General features: G+C 46.8%; 1 protein-coding gene across 1 annotated transcript in view; it reads left to right on the top strand.

Moving 5' to 3' along the window:
* Mal2 (mal, T cell differentiation protein 2) overlaps nt 1–13,500 on the top strand; it is a 22,557-nt gene extending 9,057 nt beyond the window's left edge. Inside the window, exons 3-6 of the mRNA XM_010619654.1 lie at nt 777–964; nt 1,482–1,867; nt 8,848–9,003; nt 11,577–13,500. Of these exons, the coding sequence (XP_010617956.1) occupies nt 777–964; nt 1,482–1,867; nt 8,848–9,003; nt 11,577–11,648 (802 nt within the window). The 3' untranslated portion in view covers nt 11,649–13,500. The remainder of the gene's footprint in view (nt 1–776; nt 965–1,481; nt 1,868–8,847; nt 9,004–11,576) is intronic.
* Nucleotides 13,501–26,251: the final 12,751 nt, after the last annotated feature.

Genomic DNA, 26,251 nt, shown 5'->3' with positions numbered 1-26,251 from the left:
AAAAAAAAAAAAAAAAAAAAAGTTATGTTTCTAACTTTCAGCGACTTGTACAATTTGGATTTGGGATATGATTTAGATACTTAAGAAGCAAGATAGTGTGGTTGTTGGTGTCTGGTCTTTATTATCTGGAGCTCATACTGTTCTCACCTGAACATTAGTGCATTCACTAAGTAAATATTTGAGGACATGTTGTGTGTGTTCATGAGAGAGATTGAAATACCTCGGGGCAGATGTATAAGCTGTTTGTGTTGCCAAACCTACCCAGTACCTGGCTAAGAGTTGGGAAATGGTTATGGTGTAGGTTGGTTAGTTATTCTGTAGATCAACACATGATAGGGAACTTCGGGGGTCAGGGACGGTGTGTCCGTCTTCTCCTGTCCTCGGTGTTAACAGATCCTGAGGGGGCAGGGTGTCCCGAGGACTGAGGGGTCGTCAAGCATGAGCTGGAACTCAAGAAAGAAGTTCTCGATCGCGCACTCAACATGGACTCCACGTGGGAGTTTCTGAAATTCGCGCAGGGAGAGAGCCTGCTTGCCGGCCCCTCCGATGTGAACCCCTCTGTCCCTGAGCTGTGGAGTCTCTTGCCTGTATCACAAAGTGTGCAGGCCGAGTGACAGGCCGGGTCCCAAAGGCTAGGTATTTCCCCTCCTTCACACTTCTCCCTGCCCTGTCCCACATCCAGCAGTCACTGATGTCCCGTTGCTTCTGCCCTCAAGGCCTGGATCCTGCCTTCTGCCTTACCCTCTGCTGTCACGCTGGTCACCTGGTGTCCCCAGGTCTGCACCTGACCTCTGCGCCCACCCTCACACTCTGGCCACAGAAACTTCAATGCCTGTCTTGAACGCACTCCGTCGCCACGAGCCCGATGCCCTGCCCAGAGCACTTCTGCCCGCCCCCCGTCCCTGGGATTGCTGCTTCTCCAAGCCCCCCGGCCTCTCGTCGGGATCTAGAGCCCATGCTCGCGGTACCAGACCAGCTGTGCGGTTGAGGAAGCCACATTTTAACCACTTGCTGGGTCGCCCTTTTCCTGCAGTGGGCTGAGCTCTGTGGGTCCCGAGACCCAGAGCAGCTTGCTCACATTTGCCCCGCACCTCGCATGGTGCCCGACTTGTCGCTGGTACTTACTGACTCCCAGAGCCATCCCGGTGCATATCCCAGCGTCCAGCACAGGCGATGGTGGCCTTCCCTGCTTCCCGTCCGGAGCAACAGCTGCAGCCCTTGCTGTGTAAACAGGCAAGAATGTCACGTACACATGGGTTGGGAAGCAGACACAGAAGCGAGCACGGGGTGAGATGGCTCCAGAGCCACAGCTGCTCCGCCCGCCCTGATGAACTCAAGCGCAGAATCGGTTGACAGTGGTTTAAAGAGTGACTTAAAGGAGAGGAAGTGGCAGCCCAGCAGCTGGTAACCATGATGACCGGGCCGGAAAACACATCGGCGGTGGCGGGGCACCCTGGCAGGCAGTGGGGTCCGAGGCTGAGGCCGCTGGGCACGTTCTCTCTCGGGTGGAGGGTGGAGTCGGATCCCCTCCACGCAGGCCTGCTGCATCTTGAACAATGGAAAAGAAACGAAGGCGGGATGGGGGAGTGCAGGGTCTGCGGGGAGGAAGGAGGGTAGGGAGGTTCATGCGAGTGCGTTCGGGGTCACTGAGCAGCAGTACCTTTTGAGCAAACCTGTGCTCCTCTTTTGTTTCCAGGTGCTAGGGGGCCTCGTCTGGATTCTGGTCGCTTCCTCCAATGTCCCCCTCCCTCTGCTACAAGGATGGGTCATGTTCGTGTCCGTGACCGCCTTCTTCTTTTCCCTCCTCTTCCTGGGCCTCTTCCTCTCTGGCATGGTGACTCAAATTAATGCCAACTGGAACTTCCTGGTAAGACATTCTGTTTTGTCTTTTGCAAGAAAATGTAAGAAACCTCCTCCTGCTCAGAGATGCTCAAGTCCCTGCTCAGTTTTTTTGCTTCCCATGGGCGAAATCAGCGGGCTGTTCTGTGGGCTCACCCTGCTGGACAGCAGAGCCCCCATTTGTGAAATTCCTTCGCTGATGGAGCTGAGAAATCACTGAGTGGCTCCCTTAGGACTCAGATGACTTTTATTCAGAAGCTGTTTCATTTCATAAGACAAACACGTTGCATTATAATTGCTGAACCAAGATAACCCCTTCGGGAGGTGAATGGTGTCACATGAGTCTTGAAAATTGCCATTGATCTCTGCTGCAGAGATTGAAGTCTAGAGTCAGCCCTTGGTATCTACAGGGCACTGGTTCTGGGATGCCCCAGGCTGGCAAACCTGTGTCTGTCAGTTGTCGGTCCCTTCTGTAAAATAGTATAGTATTTGCATTTAACAGACCCGCATGCACTATCCGCTTTAAGTCATCTGTAGGTTACTTATGGCACCTAGTCGATGTAGATGCAATGCAGTTTTTATACTGTATATGTAGGAAATAAAGACACACATAATCTGTATAAGTTCATTAGAGAGCACAATTTTTCAATGCATGATTGATTGAGTCCATAGACGGACATCCTGGGAAACAGACTGTGCATCCTTTTCAGAAGACAATTACCTAGATATTTTGCTCTCTCAACTCTTAAGAGAATGTTTTATAGCTAATTCCTGTCCTGAATTAGTAAGAATTGGTGAGTTTTGAAAAATAAATTTACAATTAATACAATTTTTAACATCGGATACTCTGAAATTGGGTCACCTTACTCCCTGCTTTCCCATGAAGTGTGCGGGGCCTCTCCTACTTGTACCACTGGTCCTCAGGGACTGGTTCCGAAAGGCTCAATGGAGTGTGAATTCCACACCATAGAGGACGGCGCCTTGGTGAAGTTCCCAAAAAGCTCTCTTAGGTTCTGATCACACGCTGGTGTTTTGAAACCTAAAGCAGACCTCAGTCAGGCGTAGACACATTTCTCTGAATAGAGAAGCATTTTGTTCAGCTGCTATAGAATAGGTGACAGAGGAAAGTATCTGTTCTTGTTTTATTTTTAGGAAACTTTAATCCCAGATGTATTCCACAGTGACATCGAGCAAACCTGATTGCCCTTTAAGCCAACCCAGGTCAAATGGCACTGCTTAGCATAAATCTAAGAAGCACTACAGTGGTTACAGCCTTTCATTGGCCTGGGGTTTGGTCAGCTCAGCTTAATAGCTGTACAGACTTGGGAAAAAGTTAACTTTTTGGAATTTTAACTGTTTATAAAATGGTAATCATAAGACCATCTTACCAAATACCATTAAAGAATATTGGGAGTGATGAATTAATTTAGCTTTGTGCCTAAGAAACAGCAAGGAAACCATTATAGGTCTAAATCCTTAAACACACTGAGGCGTTCAGTTTGGGACTCTGAAAGCCCTTCTGTTTCTGTCAGGTTGCTTAAATATTGCGCTGCTACATTTTTGCCTAATTTCTCATTCATGATGCAAATATTCCTTGGTCATGTGATGAAGGTCCAAGGTCCCTAACTGGATCCCATGCAGATGTTTAATCTCTTCTTTCTAAGTGCCTGACTCTTCCATGATAAAGTGTGAGAATAAAGAGTTGAGCCCTAAAGTTGACAAGCAAAACCAGATTCTTTCAGTGTCAGGCCCAGAGATGGTAGTGGGCCCATTTGTACCGCCACAGCCCTGTGTGTACCTTGGAACTCTCCGTAGCCATTGGCCCAACTTCCGGTCTCTCCCAGGTATTGTGCTGCAGCCAGCCCGGCCCTTCCACTGAACTTTCCTGGACGTCCCAGTAGTCCAACACCGAGAGGGCTAAGACCTGGACACACACAGAATCCAGGACTCAGCAGTGCCTGGGATTCTTTCTAGTTGGTCTGCTGTACCTGCCTTACTAATGTGTAAATATCTTTCAGATATCATTGCTGGTCCTTGTAGATATATTCCTATATCAACATTTTCCCCTTTTGCTTATATTGGGTCTTATCTTTGATACTGATTTACAATCATTAATGTCCTTAGTCACTTATTGCTTTTCCTAAATTTGCATTTCCCAGCCATTCATAGCATTGTATCTGATATTTGGAAAACAAAACGTAAGATTTTTTGTTGTTTTACTCACGCCTCTATGTGGCAGTTGAAATTGGAGAGACCTGCCTCTGGCTGTCTTTTCCTGTGTTTGTTCTTGTTGTTGTTGTTGTTGTTGTTGTTTTTGTTTTGCTTTGTTTTGTTATTTGCTGCTCACAGAGTCCACACTAAGGATAAAAATGGTACAGAACATGCTTAAGACCAGAGGTATTTCAGATTTTGGAATATTTGCGCAGACTTTACTGTCAAGAAGTTTTGGACTTCGGGGCATTTCAGATGTTCGATTTCCGAATCAAGGCTGCCCTCCCTGTAGCAGCCATGCATGCCGCATGCTGTGGGATGTCAGAGCACAGAGCTCAGGACTTGTGGGCATGCTTGCAAGGAGACAATTCCTGCCTTCATGGAGTTTATCAAATGCAGTCCCTGTGTAGAGAGGGCTCCCTTTCTCCCCTCTCTTTTTATGTGTCTTTCTTCATATTCATTTGTGTTTGAGCCCAGGACTAGATTTGGATAGGTTTTGTGATATTTCTCGTACAGTCTTAGCCAGGAAGTTCTGAGAGCCATGCTTCTTGTGGACGCATCTCCACCTGGTAACAAGTTTTAATTCGTATATTCTGGAACTAGTAAGCAGTAATTTCTTTAAATGAGTTGGTTTCCCCTTTAATGATAATTAATGCCACTTGTGTTCCATGCGCGAGGGAAGCAAGAATGCATCTGGATAGTTCGCTTTATACAAATATTTGGTGTAGGATATTAATGATAATTTTCATCTTTTTGTTAGTCATGCAGTTAAATTTACATTCATAGTAGTATGTGCATTCACTATTTCTCCACAAGCTATCAAGAAAAATACAGTATGTAGTAATGTATATTACATGCTAAAACCTTGCCCTATTCTAGTCTGGAGAAAAGGAGATTTCAGTCTTGCACTGTGTGTGCAGAGGAAATAAACATCATTGGCCTCCTTAGAAGAAGACAGCCCATACTTCCATTACCCCTTTTCCAGAGAAGATTGCTGAGGAAAGATACATGCCAGAAAAGTACGGACTATTTTGTTAGTGTACGTTTGTGATACATAATGATTTCCTCCTTCCTCTTGGGAAACTGGTATGTATACTTACGATGTCTGTTTTTAAAATCCTGTCCACCTGGCCGAGTTTCCCCTCATTCCTCAGAAGTCTGCCTGGCACGTGTTGGTCATCGTCCTCTCACGGTCCTTAGCAGGTCAGACGCTGTGCTCCCTCGCTGGGCCTCTGGGCCGTTGTTCACTGCTGAAAGCGTCTTGTCCTCGCCATGTGAGAGAACTGGGCTCAGGGCGGCCGCGGCCCTTTGCAGGCTGCTGCTGTATGGCCAGGGTCCCCTGCGGAGCATCCTCTGCTCGGGGAAAGCTTGATGGGAGCAGAAGAGGAAGGCAGGGCCGGCCGGGATGGGCTGTGGGTGGTGGTCCCTGTTGCTTGAATACCCAAGCTGTGTGACAGGCTGGGGTCGCCTGCGGGAAAGGCGGAAAGATGGGGGGGTGCCTGGGGTGTCTGAGCAGGGAAGGCGGGTAAAGGCGATTTGGAAAGGGGCTGGGTTGTTGCCTGGTGAGCAGGTGCCAGGGACGGCGGCCCCTGACCACAGCGTCAGCAGCTGCTGGAGACGTGTTAGAAATGCGGTCCTCAGGCTCCGGGTGCTGGGGGGCCACCTGTGTTGGAAGGAGCTCTCCATGTGGCGCTGACGAGCTGATATCAAGTTTCCAGCTTAGCATGGGCGATGGAGGCTGAGCGGACAGTGAGGGCCCCAGGAAGGCCTTGCCCACATCACACACAGGAGCTGGAGTAGGACGTCCAGGGCGGCTGGGCATCAGCATGGGTGTAGCTGCATTTCCCAAGCTTGGGGACACCACCCGAATGCCCGGTGAAGGAATTGCTGCGAATGAATGCGTCCTCTACACAGATGTGAGGATGGAGAAGGGGCAGCACCGCAGCAGAGCGCCTGGGCCTTCTCAGGGCACCTTCTCAGCCCACCTGGAAGCAGCCTCTGAAATGGATCTCAAGTTGGATTTGTCTACAAGTTTGAATTTGTCGCCTTTTTATCGGAGGGGAGAAGGCAACACCTGTGAAAGATAATGTGGATGGAAGGAAGACAAGGCAGAAATCTGACCATGATTGGAGGCCCTGGCCGAATCAGGGGGATGCTCCAGAGTCACCTGACCTTCAGGACGTGTGCTGGGCAGGAGGCCCAGGCAGGAGCACCCTCAGCCTCCTGCAGTTACCTGGGGCTCCCCAGGAAGATGTAGCCTTGGCTAAAGCCTGCAGCACACCCCCAGCCCACTGGAGCCTGGGGTACAGACAGCTTCCGGAGAATCAAACTGGGGCCAGGGTGGCTGAAGTCCAGAGAGCACGAGACAATAGTGAGACAGTAGAGGAACCAATCACTCCACGACCCGCAGTCCTGTCACCAAACTGCTCCTTTGAAAAACCCACACCGTTTCTGAGGACTCTGAAACGAGGCTCCTGGCTTAAAATGAGGGCCTAACGATCTCAAACGTATCTTCTCAGGGTTACTAATTAATACCCCGCTCTATTGCATTTCATCCCTAAAAACAGCAGTGGCACTGAACTTGTTCCCACCAGTGATCCACCCTCAACTGTCCCCTTGGGTAGTTCGTATGTACCCCATGATTCAGAGCCACGGGCAGCACAACACACAAATTACACCCCTGTCCTGAGTGTGTTACATTTGGATATTGACCTTCATCGATTAATACAGCTGAATTACCATGTGTATTTGAGCATACCTCTTAGAGTTTAGGCATGTGGCCCTTTGATTGTTTGTTTTAATCTTTGGATGCCACCGTCAGGCCCCTTCACAAATGAGAGGTGTTTAAGGGAAAGCATTTTCCGTGTTACCCTGTGTAACTCTAACCCCTGGTCAGTTCAGTCTGGCCTGGTGTCCTGTGGACAGCGTTGCTGGCTACAGTGCAGTATTCTCTTTTGTAGTATTAGGTGGATAGCGACAGTTTGGTGGAAAGGAAAGAGAGTGGATTTTCATAGAAACCCTCAAACATTTGGTGGGAATGCAGATTAATATAGTTATTATGGGAAACAGTATGGAGGTTTCTCAAAAACTTAAAAATTGAACCACCACATGATCCAGCAGTCCCACCGCTAAGCATGGATCTGAGGAAGATGAAACCCATGCCCGAGCGTGGCCTGCCTCCTCAGGTTCCCTGCAGCGAGACTGACCACAGCCAACACTCGGAATCCACCTGGTACCACCCATGGATGAACTGAAATATACTGAAACAAATGTAAAATTGTATATACCGTAGAATGCTAGGCAGCCTTTCAAATGAAAGAAATGCTTTTATGTGCAAAAGCATGGGTGGGTATGGCAAGATGTTAAGGGAAAGAACCCAGGCCCCCTGACAGCACCACATGACCTGACTGACTGGGAACGCTGAACAGCCAAACTGAGAGAAGCGGGTAGTTACAGGGGACGTGGAGGAGGACAGGAGGAGAGGTTGGGAACGTGAGGGTCAAATAATACAAGATCTTAGTTCCACGGGAAGTGTCAGTTCCAGAGATCTGCTGTAGCCTGCAACCACAGCTGTTTTCAGTGTATCTGTGAAAATTGCTAAACGCCACACACACGCACGTGCACACGCACACACACACACACACACACACACGCACACACGGTAAGTTTGTGGGGCACTGCCCACGTTAAGTACTTCACATTAGCTGATCCACACATGTTTCGGAATATACAACACGTGCCATTTCTACTTGTCAATGAGTTTTTTAGAACAGAATGTAGACTTTGGGACCAGGGATTTGGCTCAGTAGTGCAAGGGCCTGAGTTCAATCCCCAGTACAAAAAAAAACAAAACAAAACAAAACAAAACAAAACAAAACAAAAAAAAAATAAATATATAGAAAAAAAAATAATTATATATATATGCACATACACATACACATATACATACGTATATATAGATATAGATATAGATAGACAGAGAGAGAGACAGACTTTGGAACTGGTAGGCATGTGATTGAACTGCCCCTCCAAAAGTGAATCTTCATGGGATTTGGGGACATTTAACCGAAAAGAAAGGAAATTCTAAAATGGAGGTGCGATATCGTGGTTCTAAGGATAAACAGAAATGTACCTGAAACACAAGGTCTGTGGGAGCTGTTAAAAATAGCAGTGAATGGTATATTAATCCAGGTAAGGCAGTGACTTAATAGTTAGGTTTCATATTAATTCCAGCAATGTTCAAAATAACCTAATCACCGTTTCTGTACTTTTTGTGGAATATATATTATTTTTAGTGAAATGCAGAGATACATGTCTTTGAATTCTATGATTTAATGAGGCTATTTTGTGTTTCAGCATATAGGATGACATAATGATAAATGTAATTGCTCAAAAGTAAAAATTTAGAAAATATAGACAGCTGTAAAGCAGGATGTAATTTAAATGCTATTTTACTTGAATTTTAAAAACGGCATGTTATTCCTTTATTATCCATTCACTAATACTGATCTCTATACACCTTCATTCAAACACTGAACCCATGCGTTTTATTCTAAAATTCAGTACATCAGAAGTTTTCCCTTGTACCGAATAGAATGGGCCCACTGATTTTTTTGGTTGGATTCTAGCAGCCCGACATTGCTAACACAGCCAAAATAAACAGAGGACAGACTTGAGATTGGTGGATTACATGTTCCAATCATCCTGAACTTAACTTGTCATTAAAAATAACGAACAGGAAAGGAAAAAAAAAAAAAAACTTACCATGGAACTGTAGAGTCTTCTCTCTCCTGTCAGGATTTCGCCTACCACTTCGTGGTGTTTGTCTTCTACTTTGGAGCCTTTCTCCTGCAAGCGGCAGCCACCTCCCTGAACGACCTGCAGTGCAACATCACCCTGTCAGTGCAGCCACTCCTGAGTGACAACCAGTACCGAATAAATGTAGCGGCCACCGTAAGTGCCGGAGAGAGTGTCCCCAGCTCCGCCCCTCCCTGCCTAGGGTGTCCCGGAAGTTTCCAGCATCTCTTTGGTGACAGCCGTTAGCCCTGAACTTGCCACAGCTGTCCACCTGGGCAGGCCCCAAAAAGCAAAGCCCCGTCACCGCCACAGTGCTGGGGAGACCAGACTGACACCCCCACAATGACAATGTGTCCATAGTGTGGCTTGACCTTGTACGACAAAGTCTACTTTGGAGAAAGCATTAATTGGGCCATTGGCTTCTTTGAATGTTCATACAGAGTAAGAGATTTGTTCCCAGCTTTGCTCTTTAGTATTTTTCTATACCTATATTTTATTCCTTTTAACTGAATGAATATTCACCCCATGCATGCCTCTTGGCAGGTAATTTGCGGCATTCAGATGAGTCTCAGTCACTTTCTAGTTCCTGGGACAGATTACCCAATATCACAACTTAAAAGGAGGGGAGGTTTACCTGGGCTCGTGGTTTTTAGAGGATTTGGTCCATCATCAGCTGGCTCCAAGGCAGGAAAGGGTACGGCAAAAAGAAGGACCTGGTGGATAGAGAAAAGCCATGTTTGACCCATGGCAGCCAGGAAGGACAGAGAGGAAGGGAGGGAGGAGAGGAGAGAGGAGAGAGCCAGGGACAAGAACGCATCCTTCCAGGCCACGCTCCAGTGACCACCTCCCCCAGCCCCACATCCCGACAGCAGTCAGCCCCAGCACCACCGGGACCCCATAACCTCCCACACAGGGGGCTTTTGAAGGACATTTTGGATCTACACTGCAACAGGAGGAAGCTCAGCTCTGCCACTGAGTTAGGTACAGGTGAGCCCGCAGGCAGATCTTCATCCGTTGCCTCGGAGCTGTGCAGGTGACTGCGTTCACATTCCACGAGGAGCCTTCAAAAATGTGTACCCTTTAATTCATGTACTAGAATGAACCCAGCATTCAGTGTTGACTTGGGTAATTTGCTAAGAGTCACACACACGTGCGTGTGGTGTTTTTACAGAACTGTCACAGGTCAAAATGACTTGATATTTAATAGGCTGTGTAGCAAGGTGCTGACTCTGATATCTCTCTGTGTTGCCCGAGCAGCCCATAAATAGCCCTGAACTCTCTGTGTCATGTCGTCACCCAAATCTGTGGGAGCTGTCCTGGCCCAGTGACATCCTGCAGCAATGGCAGCATCTGGGCATGTGCCGTGCCCCTGGCCACCTGGTACAGCAGTTGAAATCAGCCAGTATGAGGGAAGCTCTGCTGTTTCACTGTGTGTTGAAAGATGTATAGTTTAGGGTGTTGGTTTTACCACTTTCTTTCATTAAAAAAATGAAACTATATTTCTTAATGAAATCTTACTTAAACCCAAATGTAGAAGATGGAAGCATGTGTTCACTGGCTGAAGGCAGAGGAGATGGGCTTTGATGTCATGTGTCCTCTGCTGTCACAAAGCTGCCTCGTGGCCCTCATCATCCCTGAGAGTGGAATTTAATTCTTGGAGTCCTTGGGAGCCAAAGATCACAATCAGAAAACCACTGGTTTTAAGTTTTACAGAGCAAGGTCCTGAGTTGGATCCCCAGTACCAAAACAAACAAAGCAAAGTACAGGGACTTGGAGTTGAATTTTTTCCTCCATGTTAGACATCGCCTCCCTCTTTCAGCCCCTCTTTTTCACAGATCTCTGAAGCAGCCCCACCCTGAGTCCCTCCTTCCACAGGAATGGCGACTGCCCAAGGACATGAAGACCCACTGCTGTCTTTACCTCCCCCAGCATCCCCTGTCCCAAAGAGCCCCCAGTTTTCGGGTTCTCCCTGGTGCAGTTCTGTTCTGGCTGTGCCTCTTCCGTGACCTCATCCCCACTGTCTTCCCTTTCACTCCACCTGGTAAAGTTCTCCGTGCTTCACCTTCTGCTTCACGTGCAGGTCGGCCACAGACCCATCTGCACAGAGCTCTAGTTTCTGAGTTTTCAGAGCTCTAAATTATACCAGCCATCCACTGATGGCACGACACTGATCCCTTCACTTTTTTCTTCCAGTATACCTGAGAAAGAGGAGGATTCCATTTCACTAGTAATAGGTATCACAAGCAATCATATTACGAGGACAACCTCTAAATTAGAAATATATCAGAAAAGATTAGAAATGTATCAGAAAACTGGGAGGAGGTTAGGGTGAATAATAGACTGGTAACTAAACTGTGGACATGTTCTCTAAGTGAATCTGATTTCTTTCCCAAGCTGTAGTTGCCTGGTTAAGAATCCCTGCACCAAGACTCGGGGTGTGATTCAGCGTAGAGCACTGGCTTAGCATCATAGGCTCAGGATTTGAGCCCTGGCACTGAGGGAGACAGCGGGAGAGGTAGAACCCTTTTAGGGCCTAGAATATTTAAAGGGAGAGATGATGGTGAAAAGGTTTAAAACACAGTATAAATCATCCAAAAAAAGAGATCAATATAAAATACTTCTGTGTTACAGTATCTTGAATCAGTGTTCATACAGCTGTCACTTGGAAATGTGTTTTCTTAGAGTTAGTGTCATGAATCTGATGTCGATTCTTGTTTCTTGTCTCTTAGGTTTTTGCCTTTATGACGACAGCTTGTTATGGTTGCAGTTTGGGCCTGGCCTTACGGAGATGGCGGCCGTAACACTCCTGGGGGTTAACGAGGCTGTGTTCGTTCCCTTTGTCTCTTTGCTGTGTCAGTCACCCTGGATAGCACTCTGTGCAGACATACAACATTCCCAAAGAAATCTGTTTAGTATGGAGAGAAAAACCCAAGTACAAGTTTTTGTTTATTTCATGAGTGGAATTTTAACTTTTTTGCTATGTTAGAGAAGTATCTTTTCATTTTTTTCTTATCTTTCCTTTTTTTTGAGAAAATCTTTCATTATGTCCATAAAATACACAGATACTGTTCATGAAAACGTACTGTTCCTTTATGTGGTCACAAAGTCACTGGAACCTTAATAGGAAACTAATTCCCTAAAAACTGCACACTTCACCGAATTCCATCTTTTAATGTAAAGTAGGAATGGGAGAACTTTTTCTGCTACAGTGCCAGGTGGGGCACATTAGGATTCACGGACCACACCTGACTGTCCCAACACTTCACTGCTGCTAAAGCTGCAGCCGCACAAACGTGGCTGTAGGTGACACATAAATGAGCAGATACATTTGTGTTCTCAGAAAGCTTTATTTACAATCATGAGGCAGACTGGATTTGGCCTGCAGGCTAGGGTGTGTTAACCTCCCGTGGAAAACCTTAGTTCTGTGTTCCATGTTGTACTGAATGACCTTGAAAGTTTAGAAGCCTAATTAGACAAGCCACAAATTTAGTCTCATGCAATAATTACACTGCCTTTTGCTAATGGTCAGATGTTCTTGGGAGGGCATATAATTTCTCAAGCTAATTCCGGCAGTCTTGGGTATAGGAAAAAGTAATTTATGAAGTGGATCCACATTGCCTAATCAAACTAATGGTCTTCTAATATGTAAGCAGCGTTCTCCTCTGAGAATTCCTGAAGCAGAATCTCCTGAGACCATTAATCAGTACCGCAGCTAGGGTCCAGCCACTTACGTCTTAGTTTGGTTTATTTATGTTTAGAATAAAGTTGTTTGCCCTCTGCATGAGTATCTAAGTATTTATGTGACACTTTTCCAAACAGAGCTCTCTGAGGAGTTAACTTTTTAGTTCTGATTATTTCACACTATTTTCTGAGTTAAATCTAAATAGACTATTAAATATAACATAAAGCCGTACATTCTTACATGTTCTGATAAACACCCAGACATCTCTCTTGTTTTTTGTGTTGGGGATAGGCAAATCACTTTTAAAACAATAGCATCAAAAATGGCCTCTGAATATGGAGGAATAGTTTTGCCCATCTGTAAAGACTCTAGGAAGGGTAGAAAGGAAGGCTTCTGGTTAGATCATAGCTGTGACCCTTGCTCTCCACTCAGGGTGCTCACCTCTCACCACAAGGGGCCACCGCGGAGGAGAGGGCTGCTGAGCCACACTCTCCACCAAGTTGGACTTCGTGGAGCACAGAACAGCTTAAACAGCAGCATGGTCAGTGCCCACTGGTCTTGTGCTGTTTGCCTCGCACTCCCCGGAATGACGACTCTTGTCGGATCTTGGTTTGTGATAGAACTAACCGTGAAGGCAGGAGACGTGTTTTCATCTGTGGTGGGATGAAACCAGTCTTATGACTTTATAATCATGTCATATCTGTTCTATAAAGCTGACTTCCTTAATTTTTCTAGTTCCATATCGTATACCTAAGCCTGTATTATTAATTATATATTACAAAGTCATAAATGTGCCATAAAGCTGTGTTGTGCATCCTACTTGGAATCATTTAAAGGTAGTCTGCTAGAACTTAGTTGTGAGATTTTATTTTATTTTTTCTAAGGTGTTCTAGGCCATGCTTGGTGGCATTAAATTAAATGCTTGTATTAAAATGTATTGGTGGCACTTTTATAAATGGACTACTTTTAGATTAAGAACCAAACCTAAAACTCTCCTAACTGTGAATACTTAAGTTTATAGACAAATTGCATTCTAGATTTGTGAGTGACAAAGCACTTGAACAAAATTATGGCATTCAAGAATTTATTTACATATCTTCGCTGTAAAAATGAAAAAGTATTGGTCTTAAAATCTGGTACCTTCATGATGAAAAGAAATTTATTTTATAAGTGTTATGACTCTAATAAAGTATTCATTTGATAATCCTTTTGGTCATCTATTTTTTATGCTGTTCTCTTTGAAATTCAGCTAGCAGTTTGATACAAAATTGACAGCGCTTCTAGACTCATAAAAGAATTCTGTTTCAACCATGTCTGTGTAAAAGAGCCTCTCAAGAACTGTCAGTAACTCTCTTTTCCTTTGGTGCAGATGATGAGGTAAGTTTTTGGAAGTAATTGTACAAAGGAAGTTCAAATGAGAACTGTACTGTATTATATTTTTAAAAGCAGTTATATGGTATTTCATACATGTCAGGCAGTATCCTTAGCATTTGAAAAATACCTCCTAGCTCACTTTTCATCCTAACAACCTGAAGAAGAACATACAGGCTGTCTTGTCTTAGAGATCAGGACACCAAAACACACCTTAAGAAACACCCGGGCCACCTGCCTGCCCAAGGAGGGAGCTGGGACCCAAACCCCTGTGGGTGGTTTAGGGTAGCGGTTATCTCTTGAAATATGTCTGTCCTAACCAAGGATCATAACTTTAGCTCTTAAGAATTTGGGCCAAGCCCACCCCACAGGGAAAAGGCAAGGTGTCTCTTGTTCGCCTCAGGCCCTGAGGCGCCCGCTTCAGGCTGGACAGGGGCTGCAGACTGCTTCATCACCTGCCATGTGTCAGCCTTTTTCCAAAGTATCCTGGCTTCCTGAGCATCCACAGGACTGACTTCTGAGCTCTCTCTACTCTGAGACTCAGACGGACCTTACACACGGACTACGCTTTTCCACCTCCCCGCATTGCAGAACCCGGAATTCTAGGTCATGTTAGAAAACTTCTCTCCTTAACTCGGCCTTCATACCTTCCTCACTGAACCCCTGGCTCGCCCGGCAGTGTAATCTGCTCGCGGAAAGGAGGACCAGAGCCTGGGGAGGGGCGAGCATCTCAGCGGACGTGTACTCGGCGGTGCTTTCCAAGTCGGGTCCTGTAAAGAGCACGTCGTCACTTAAGCTTGTCAGGCTGCACCCCTAGGAAACGGTCAGACGATGCGTTCCTCCCCAGGGCTTGCTGCCTCGGCTCCCTGTGCCCCGGCTGTGACCACTGCAGTGAACCTGTGAGCCGCGCTCAACCCTGAATCTCACACTCGCTCTCTGCTCCCTCTCCCTGCATTCTCCTCTGGAACACTTAAGGCCCGTAATTATACACAGCGTATGTACAGCACACACAAGGGCAGACTGAAAGATACGGTGACTATTTAAGCAGTAACATATTACGGTAAAAGACCTTGCATGGCCAACGGTGAGGTATTTTCGAATGAAGTATGCCGAGGGGGTGGTGAATGGCAATGCCTTTTACTGTAATAAATGTTTCCATTTAGAAATTCACAGTATTTATGATCCCACCTCATAGATCAACTGTTTACAGCAATTCCTGTCACAAAAACATCATGTTGTGTCCACATTCACCTCATCCGTGGGATGTGACACCCTGTGACTTCCAGCCGTTCCCCACAGTCAAAACGACCATGAAAGGGAAATGTTTGGGTCTGGAGTCAGCCGGGACAGTGCAACCAACGACACTCACGCAACAGGACTTCCAGAAAGGGTTCAGAAAGTGGCAAGCACGGGGGATGAGCGTGTGAAGCGAGAGGTAGCATTTTGAGGGGAAGGAATGGCCATGGTCTTTACTGTAATAAAATCTTAACTTTAGACCTTCTGCTGTACTTCCTGTCCTCACCTCATAAACTTTCAGAGTGGATTGGGAGAGTGTAACACACCCGAAGACATGGCTTCCCGGATAGATGCTGGATGATGCTAAGTAATGAAGTCAGGCAAAGGATTTCTCTTCACAGCTGTGTGACGGGAGGGAAGTCACTCCCTTCCCAGTGTCCGTGGTGACCACACAGCCCAGGAGCAGAGGGTGTGCGAGGTGTCCCTGGGAGCTCACGCACTGGAGCAGTAGCGAGAGGTTGGAGCTGGGAAGGAGCTTTCTGCCCTGCGCGTGTGGCTGCTGCATAGGCTGGGCGAGCACCGAGCGGCAGCACTGACGGCCCGCTGGGGACCCACACCAGCAAGGACCAGCGCTCCCTGTCCCAGAGCTGCGGCAGAGGCAGTGTCACCGCCGCTCATGGACTACAAGTCCAGAGGAGGAGTCAGAAGCTCCTGCAGGCGGCGCCGTCGGAGGCTGCACAGCCTGTGATGGGTCTGTCAGGAATCTGGACAGCACACTGTGTAATTGCTGCTGTTTGCCCCTCTGCCAAATCAGCCCGCTTTTCCTTATGCAACCCGGAAGCCATTCCTCGCAGACCCTTTGTCAGGAGAAGACTCAGGAGCAAGGGCTGGTGTGGGACCTGGAGCCACAGCAGGCCGTCACCACGGCTCTCCTCAGCTGTCCATGCCATTTCCCCTCACGGCGTGACCACCACTGAGGACTCGGTGGTCTCTCCCACCCGACCTTCATTCTGGGGGTCTGCATCCCAGCGGTGCCCCTCTTCCGTGTGGGCCGCTGCACGTGCCCATTCAGCACCACAGTCGGGCAAGAAGGACAGACAAGATTCTGTCCTCCCTGGCGCCCTGCGTCCCACATACACTGTCTCCTGTGTAACAATCACAATGAGCACCAACTACCCTTCCCAAGGAGGGAACCCCACTTGTCTGCTCACCCCTAACACACACATCCAAAGGCCTCACCAGCAGCCTCAAGCAAGAGCTCAGTGAAACCCTGGCTCCGATCCCTAGTAAGAATGAACCCAAAGTTACAAGGCCAGAAGCCCTGAGTTATCGGAAACATGGGAAATGCCGGCGGCTCTTGTCTCCGTCTCTTTCCAGCGCCGTGAATTCTTCCTGTGAAGGAAACATCGCCCCACGGAGTCTGAGCTTCAGGGTGCCTGGCATTGGGGAGAAGGTGCACCAGCCTTCCCGAGCAGACGTGGCCGTGGATTCTCATGTATAAAGCCAAAAGCACAGGCAACAAAAGAAGAAATCGTAAGTTGGATTTCCTCAAAAGTAAAATCATCATGTATCAAAGGAAATAAAGTGAAGACAAAATACAGAATAGGGAAAAAAGTGTAAATCATTTCACACTAAGATCTAGTACCCAAAGTATATAAAAACAGGTCAAAAAATTTAAATTGGCAAAGGACTCACAGCCATATTTCTCCAAAGAAGACATAGAAATGGCCACAGATCATGACTAGACGCCCAGCGCCCTTAGCCATCAGAGAAACGCAGATGAGGTATCACTTCCTACCCAGTAGGATGGATGGCTATGACATTTTAGGAAAAGAATAGAACTGAGTGTAAAAGGGTGAGTCTACTATGGAAAATAGGTTGGCAATCCCAAGAAAGAGGTCAACAGAGTCCTGTACTCCCGTTAGTTCTGTGGATGGATGTTCCTTCAGATGGGCCTCGCTTTAAACTCAGATTTGCAGTGGCGGAGCTCTGTGATATCTCAGAAGTTCGGGGAGCCCTGAGGTGCTCTTCTGCTGTCGCTCTTGAGCTACAGAAAAAATGTCTTCACAGACACCGTGCAGGCTGCTGTCCAGCTTTCGTTGCTGACTCACAGCCCCCCGTTGCTCACTGTCTTTCCGTAGGGCACCAGTGAAACGTCCAACTGCTCTTGCTGCCTGGTTACCATTTCACGTGTTCCCTCTGGGTTTCCAAGGACTCCGCCACCACCTTCACCAGAGTATTCGCCTCTGCACTGACATTTTCCCATTAGCGTGATAGCATTTACCCAGTCAGATATTTGTACTTTTCAAAGGATTTTATTGGTTCATTCAGCTCTTGCAAAACTTAATAAATTTGTCTACTAGTAACCCAAAAGAGCACTAGCTACCCTTGTAAAATTTTGTACTAATAACGAATTGGTTCCAATTAACTACTCACAGCAATGTTTTTAGTCCAAAGAGATCTGACTTCAAAATACACAAAAGGAAACCAGACTTGCTAGAATGGAGTAGAAGAGTCATGTAAGGAACCCCCTCACGTTAACATGGAACTTCTTCAAACTGGAGTGTGTCACGTGGGACCATTCAGCCCTGAGTGTACTCACAGTATCTGCTCGGCTGATGCTTTAATGGCAAGCATTCTACCCTTACACAGCACAAAAGTCCTCCTCTGCCGCCTCCTCCCTTCTTTTAAATTCTACTTCACAATCTATTGTACACTCAGGAAAACTGGACACTGGTCTTCACATCATTGAAATAGTTACTGCTAGGTAATGTGGAAGGGTGGAAATAAGTTGTTACTGTATTAAGTGTACTTGCTCCCTTTTCAAAACCTGTGTAGTTTAATGACTTCTTTTTAACTGTATTTTTCTTATTTGTGTCTAATGGGAAAAAAATAAGACCGTGAGCAAGATCTTTCATTCATCTACTTATTCCACAAATATGTATTGATTTTGTGTCTTATGTGTTCTAGATGCTCCAGAAACAGACAGTCATGAAAATTATATTCCGGTTCTCACAGGACTTTCATTCTGGTGTAAGGAGAGAGGCAAAAATTAAGTGCAAATAATACTCACCCCTTTGTATTCTGGGTGTCACAACTGGGGGTTCAACTACAGATGAAAATGTTAGGAAAAATAAGTCACATCTGCACGGAACATTTACAGACTGTTTCCTGTTTTTCTCACCTAAACACACAATACAAAAACTACATACACCGCGTGTATGTTCTATTAGGTATTATAAATAATCTATCACAAAGTACATGGGGTCAGGTGCATAGGGTACATGCAAATGCTGTGGCATTTTTATAAGGGACACAGAGGGATGACTGTACATACACGAAAAGTTAGAAACTCCTGACGGCCGAGGGAAAAGCATAGCAGAGGGGTAGGAGAGCCAGGGGAAGAAGGGTTGCGATTTTTCGTAAGCTGGGGAGGGAAAGCAAAACTTAGAGGTAAGGAGCAGATCCTGCAGTTAAGGGGAGAGGCCGGGGAAGAGTCTAGGAAAAAGCCTTTGGGGCAGAAGGAACAACCCCTTAAAAGGATTCCCATGAGACACCGGTGGTGTAACCCAGGTTCGCCCAGGAGAGCGGTAAATCCAGAGACTTGGGGAGGAGGAGTGGGCTGAAGCCAGGTCGGAGAGGTGCAGCTCCCAGGGAGCCTACTTGTCCCCCAGCGGAAGGACCGCCTTTGTCTGAGCTGGCCAGGAAGCCTGGAGGGGTTCGGGTGGAGACTGGGACCTGGCCTACAGTTTAATGGGGAATGCTGGCGGCGGGCTGGACAAAGGCTGCCCGGGAGCAGGGCAGAAGCGGGGACGCTCGAGCAGAAGCGGCTGAAATAAACCAGGCGGCCCACCACAGGGGCTGCACTGGAGGCAGCAGCAAGGGTGGGAGTCACAGCAGGGGGTGAAGGTGGAGCCCACAGAATGCACTTCTGGATCGGGTGTGGAATGCAAGCAAAAGAGAGGAATGGAGATCAGGACGAAGCCCAGAGCTGCTACTAATGAGGACTTACATCCTGAATGTTGCATTGGTTTTCCAGGGCTGCTGTAATAGCACCGCACACACTCCTGGTTTAAAATAACAAACCCATTCCCTCAGGGTTGTAGAGTGGAAGTCTGAAATCCAGGTGTCAGCAGGAACAGGCTCGCCTGGGACTCTGAACGGTTCCTTGCCTCTTCTGAGCTTCTGGCAGGGGCCAGCGAACGGCTTCCCCTCAGCTCGCAGGGTTATGGCCCCATCTCTCCTTATAAGACACTAGTTGAACGGCACTGGGATCCACGCTCAGGATCTCATCTAAACTCACTGCATCTATGAGGAGTCTGTTTCCAGACAAGGTCATTTAGCAGCTTGGGGGAGGGTAGGACTTCACACAACTTTTTGGAGGACACAATTCAAACTATAACAGGCGTACAATTGTGTTGAAGTCTGCAATCCTTTAGACACCCATGCTGAAAAGGTATCGGATGTAAAGTCTGAGTTCAGGGCCGGGGATTCGGCTCAGCGGTTCCACCACCTGCGGCACAAGCACAAGGACCTGAGTTCAATCTCCGGTACCAAAATAAATAAATAAATAAATAAACCAAAAAAATAAAGTCTGAGTTCAGGTGAAAGGTCCAAGTTGAACGTGTTTAAGGTTGGATTAGGCGTCTACTTCACTTCCGTATAAACCTAAGAAAACTACAAAGAAATTATTATTTCTTCCTTGAAAAGATGGGGAAATATAATCCCTGCTGGAAGGGACCCTTATGAAAGTCTATAGCACAATGAATATGAAAGCTGTCTGAGAAATTCCAAGAACTCTGCAAATCAAAGCTCTTCATGTTGTCTGCTACTCTGAACTCTGCGGCTGTGTATTTGGCCCAACTATTTTTTGGAATACAACATGTTTTACACTTCAACTCATATCATCTTACTTTGGAGAGCTGATGTACACAAACAATGAAAAATGAGACACTGCCTGAAATTATTTTAGGAAGAACAGTCCAGTTCTATGTTGGTGGTTGACTTGAGGTCTTTCAGAGTCTTGGAATTTTTTTAATGCCCAAAGGGTGACCTCACCAGGAAGGTGAAATTGCAACTCAAAATGGCAGTGGAAATGCTCCATACTTCCTGGAGAAATGACAGGAGCCGTTGCAATTACTCGAGATATATATGAGACTCTACTAATAATCAGGTACTGCACAAGGCATGGGACTAGGACGACGAAAACAGCACAGCAACTGTCCTTAGGAGAGAGATTTAAAGTGGACATGTAGCTAACAAGGGAGGAGTTCAGTTCCCGGGATGCGACAGGAACAGCTAACTCCTCTGCTCCAGAAGGGGAGCAGAAGAGACCCTGGGGGATGTGACACCGCAATCTTAAGGATGAATTCGTGTCACTCACAAAACAGAACAGCATCCCAGGCAGACGACTCGCTTGTCTTCAGAGCTCCAAAGACTGAGGGATGCGTGCAGGAAGCCAGGCAGCTCCATGCAGCCGTCTTCTGGAGTAGAAGACAGGAAGTAGGGCTAGTGTTGCAGCTGTCAGCAGGGTAATGAAGACCCTCTGTGTCCTCCTGCTCGGGACAACTGGGTGCTGTTCTAAGAGACACAAGCCCCCTCCAAACCCAGGTGCACCGCCTAGTTGTCTTCTCACAAATTTTTTCACCAGTAGACTTTGTCCTTGTATCTATTCCGGCTCAAGGACTATGAACACTGGTTTACCGATTTTCCTGGAAGAATCTGTCCAATTACTTTGGCTATATCACTTTTGTCTGAGAACTCAAGCGCTTCGTTTGGGAACGTGGAGCGGTTCATTAGCAAGCACGCAGAGCTACCAGGTTCTGTGTTCAAGATCACTGTTCTTTCTCTTTCTACTAACTGGCTCTCACAATGTTCTGGCCAGTTTCCAAGGTGCTCTGTGATCTGGTAGTCCAATGTGATTCCAGCTACCATCTCTTTTTAGTTCCAAAGTGAAGTGTCCAGGAGTTCCACTCCCTTTAATGTTTTAATTAGCAAAAGGATCACCTGGACTACGGTATGTTGTTTTGACCTTCTGTAGTGGGAACTCCTAGATGGGCGCTAGACAAAGGGAAAGTAAATACAGGTACTAACACAGGGGCTCAGCAGTGAGGAAGCACTTGAGGGGTACTGATCCTTGCCTGGCCACCTAAGGGCTCCTTTCCCTTCAGCTTGAATCATGAAGCTTTCTCTTCCTAGCCATCCTTGGCTGAAATGGGTAGCTATGCACTGTCTCTCATAAAATTTCCCACTAACTTATAAAATTCAAATCACTTCTGTTACATAAGCCATTCGCTAGGTACTCACCCTGAACACTTTTAAATGAAGAATTTACCTCAGAGTATAAAATGATTGTTGCCAGAGATGGGGAGGGAACTCGGAGAGGCTGCTCAGCAGGCACAGTAACAGCCAGGTAGGAGAAGCAAGCTCAGCGTTGCAGTGCAGAATAGCATTAGAGTTACAGATCGTGTGTAATGTATTTCAAAAGAGCTTGCATAGAAGATTTTAAATGCATTATCACAAAGAAATGATGAAAATTTGAGGTGATAGGTATTGTCTTAACTACTTTTCTCCTTGCCGAGACAACACCCAAAGCTAAAGGAGGGAGGGTTTGCTGTAGCTCACAGTGTGTGCAGAGGTTGCAGCCCATTGTCGGCTGGCCCTGAGGCAGGGTGGCGTGGCAGAGGAGCATCGCAGAAGAGAGAAAATTCATGATGGGCAGAAGGTGGCAAAGCAGTGAGTAGCAAAGAAGCAGCAAGGGACAACAGCAGGCCTCCCTCCTTCTGAGCCTTGTATTCCATCCAGGCTTCCTATTCACACTCAGGGTGGGGCAGCCCTAATCCTAGCACCGCACCGTGAATCAACCCCAGTGTCACATCCTTAATCCCAGCATCACACACTTCCTATCCAGCCACCTCCAAAAAGCCCAGCTATGACCACGTGAGGCTCCAGGGGACACAGGCCAAAGCAGACATGCTCATTACCCTGATTTCATCGTTACATATTGTGTGCATATGTGGGAATGTCACACTGTACCACATGCACTGATGCAGCTATTATGTGCCAATTAAAAATAAAGCTTAAAAAGAGTACCTCAAAACAACAGCAACACAAAATCCCATCTGTGAGTTGTCTGAATATCAGCCATGAAAGAAAGTATAAGGCACTCCAGGAAGAGAGCAACCAAGATCTATAGGGTCCTCTGAAATCAATACAATTCCGTCTGAATATTACACCCATTGATGAGAAGAAATGATTTTATGGCCCCTGTGATGAATAAACTTCTAACAAGTGGCTGATCCCCCCCACCTTCTGACTTCAGATTAACATCAGAAGCTCGCATTTATTGAGCACGTATTATGTGTTACTCCTAGAATTTCACAGGCGACCCATTTAATCTTCACAGTAACCCAAGGCTCAGGCTCGGGACGGCCTTTCCACAGATGTGCAGACGGCAGCCAAAGGGAAGGGGCCTCATCAGCTGCCAGTCACCTTTCAAGCCCAAGCAGCTCGGTCCAAGAGACCAGGGATCTCTGGACTGAATCGGTTCAGTGTTTACTAGAGAAACAGATTTAATGCAAGATACATCAATATACAATGGTACTTCATTTCACAAACTCAGTTCTCTCCACCACTGTGGTCACAAACCCAACTGGGCAAGAACCAAATCAAATTTCCCCACAAGGTCAACATTGAACCAAACCATTGAATTGGATTCAGTTCTCGTCCAACTTGGTTTGCAACCAGAATCATGGAAAGAATCAAGCTCCTGAGCTGAGGTACCACTGTGTGAGAATTTATAAGCTTGCCTTACAGCGGCCACCTGCAGAGTAAGGCGTGGAAGGGTGAAGAGGGGCTGCCCGCGTCCTGGAGAAACAAAGGACCCCATGGAAGGCCTGGAGACCACCCCAGTGCCCCGTGCATGTCCCTCTCAGGAGGTTCAAGGGTCTGCCAGGAGCTGGAAGCCAGGAGTCAACGTTCAAGGTGAAGGTGAAGACTGGAGCTCAGCAGAAGAAACAGAAGCAGCTTCCTTTGTTTCCCTTCTCTTCTGTGAAGGCAGCAAACTCATTGGTGGATCCCACTCACACCCAGGGTGGGTCTTCCGTCCTCAGTAAACCCCTTCAGCCACATCCAGCACTGTGCTGATCCGGCTGAGTTGGGTGTTTCTTACTCAAAGTGTTTCAAAGGTCTCACTCTGAAACTGAGGCAGAGCCATACTTTTGAGGCTTCATCACAGCCATGATTTGGGTGGGATAAAACTGCAGCTTTATACAGTAAAAAAGAAAATTTTGAATGGACCTTCATTTCCCTTCTGTTCTTGCATTCAGCCTGATACCAGTCTTCTCATCTTCCTCTGTGGCACCACAAAGGACTCCAGGCTGTGAGGTGTGAAAAGGAATGAATAACACACACCATCGCTGTGTTCTGCCCAGTTCTGTCTTAAAGTTCATGCGTCGCAAGCCAAACCCAGCTAGCGTTGGGATGAGCTGCAGTGATTCCCAACAGAAGTCAATCGATCAAACTTTCTCATGAGAGAGCCACAAAGCAAGACTTCAGTCCAGCTCTAGGACGCTTTTCATGGAATCCATTTAGCCAGGGTTTATAGTTCATCGCGCAGCCACGTGCGAGAGTTCCTTATCTGCTTCATTGCTTTCCTCTTTTAATCTCTGGGTAAGTCCCATTTTTATTGAATTCCGATTAGCCAAAGACTAGCAGCACCAACACTGATGCCTAGAACTGTGCTTTTAGCTGTTCTTCCATCCAACCAGGAGAGGGCGCGCGGAGCACACTAGAAATTTAACAGGCAGCGGCTCAAGGGTGGGAAACTTCAGAAATATTTTTCCATTATAACATGGCGTATTCTTGAGTCTCTTTCCCAAATTGTAAGGCTATATGTAACACGCTGTTCTGAGTATGCACTGAGGGCTGTGGCCCCTTTCAAGTCATCAGCCAAACCTTAATCATTAAAAGCAGCGGAGAGCAATAAATGTAATCAGAACGCCCATTTGCACAGGGCGTGATGGGGGGGGTGAAACCATCGGCGTCTCTCGCCTTCTTGAGATGCTCACTATGCTACAGCCAAGAGTCATATTTTCAATACCTTTTAGTGCTTTCCGTTGTTAATCAAAATAGAATTTTGGAGCATATAAACCGGGCCCGGTTTACAACACTCCGCTTGTTTCTCCTTCTACTGGGGCTGGCAGATGATCCTGCACGCCTTCGTTCCGGGCCGAGAGAAACTGTCCGGAGACTGGCGTCCCGTTTCTGCACAGCGCTAAGACGTGCAGGGAAGCCCCTGGTCCCTGGGTCAGTTCCCTTCCGCAGGCTGAAGACTGAGCCTTGGGAGTTCCCTGTGCAGCGAGCGTTAAAGCCAGCGCTGCCACTGGAGATTCTGGCTCCTCATTCTGACCGCAGCAGCCAGACTCTGACCGGTGCCTTCCCCACACAGGCGGCTGAGCCTCCCCTCGGCCCTGCTCATGCAGATATTGGCTCAGGTAATTCTGCTTTTGTCCAAGTGTTTGATACTAAAGGTAAAAAAAAAATTGAGTATCGTTCACCCTTGAAATGGACATACTCTGAATATTTCCTTTTTTATATGAAATCCTTTTTTCTTCTATATGCCTTCCTTCTCTTCAGGAATGTCAATGCCAGAATTAATAAAGAGCAGAAAACGTTTTCTTAACTTTGGCAGCAGGCGACTCTGAGTATGCGTCATAGCTCTTAGGAACCCACTTTGATTCTTAAACAGTATTTTCAGCAGATACAATATAATAAAAGGCCTTTTTAGATAGTTTGCATATCTCATGTTTTGTATGTATAAAGTACACACACTGTCAATTGAAACAAAGCACTTTCACAATTTGTTATTTACTACAATCCCCCAGGAAGGCAGACTTTCACATACGACTGAGAAATAAACTGCAGTTCACAGATCACGCCATTAGTTCCAAATCAATCTCAGAAGCTAGACTGTCAGGCTGACCGGCCACTACTCTTTTTTGAGACAGGGTCTCGCAATGTAGTTCAGGCTGGCTTTGGACTCACTAGGTAGCCCAGGGCGGCCTCACTCATGGTGATCCTCCTGCCCCAGCCTCCCAAGGGCTGGGATTACAGGGGTGTGCCACCTGGCCCGGATCCAGGACTCAATATTCAGTATAACATCATCCTCATAGCCCCATTTCCAACAATTTAAACAAGAATGCATTTATAAAGGCTGGAGCAGTGTACCACCCTTGTTCTCAGCGAGTGCGCCAGTGGATGGTGTAATGTCCTTAGACCACTTTAATATTACAAATACGTTGGATTTATAATACATGCTCCACCCAGAGGGAACCAAAGGTTTTTGCAAATTCTAATGTCAAAGAAGGAATGCAGTTAGCCCTGGAGGAGATGCTGGCAGCTGAAAAGGCAGATTCTTTCCATCTTTAAGCTACTAACCCCTATGAGTGCTGCCTAACTATGGAACCACAGTTATTCATTGCAAAGAACTGAATTAGAGCCACACATCTAATTTTTCCATGTGAACGACTGGCATTTGTGTTTGTTCGTAAACCCTTTGGTCTCAGCAAGTCCTGAACACTGGAGGGTGATACTGACCTATGCATGGGCCCTGAGATTAACACGGGAGTGCTGAGTATCCAGAGGTGTCCTATGTATTTTTAGCCATTTGCCACAAAAATACCAAGGGCTGCCTGTATGTCAGGGGTGTGTGATAGGAGCTCTTCCTGTACTGTTTCATTTAATCTCCAGATCAACCCCCGGAGATGGGAGCTGTCATTACAAACCCAGCACAGAGGGGAAACAGGCAGCTCAAGGAGGGACTGTTGCTGGAGACAAAGGCTTTCACCAGAAGACACTGAGAAAGTAAGGTCACCATAGAGGGGGAAGTAAATTGTAACAGGCCTCGAAAGAGAAGATACAGGTTTAATGTTTTACTCTGTAAACTCTGGAGAAACACTGTGACCCAAAGGACTCTTTTCATAGGATACCCTTGCAGATGTGTGTCAGACGAATGAAAGAAGAGAGACCAAGGACAGCAAGGAGTTAGTGGGACAATGCAGACATAAGAGATGGTGGTCAGTGACTGGAAGGAAGGAAGGAGGGGAGGGAGGAGGG

The sequence above is a fragment of the Fukomys damarensis genome, unplaced genomic scaffold, assembly GCF_012274545.1.
Source record: "Fukomys damarensis isolate Sample0158 unplaced genomic scaffold, DMR_v1.0_HiC HiC_scaffold_5, whole genome shotgun sequence".
In the NCBI taxonomy this organism is placed as follows: Eukaryota; Metazoa; Chordata; class Mammalia; order Rodentia; family Bathyergidae; genus Fukomys; species Fukomys damarensis.
The sequence above is the reverse complement of the archived record's forward strand: the minus strand, read 5'-3'. Positions and strand labels throughout refer to the sequence as shown.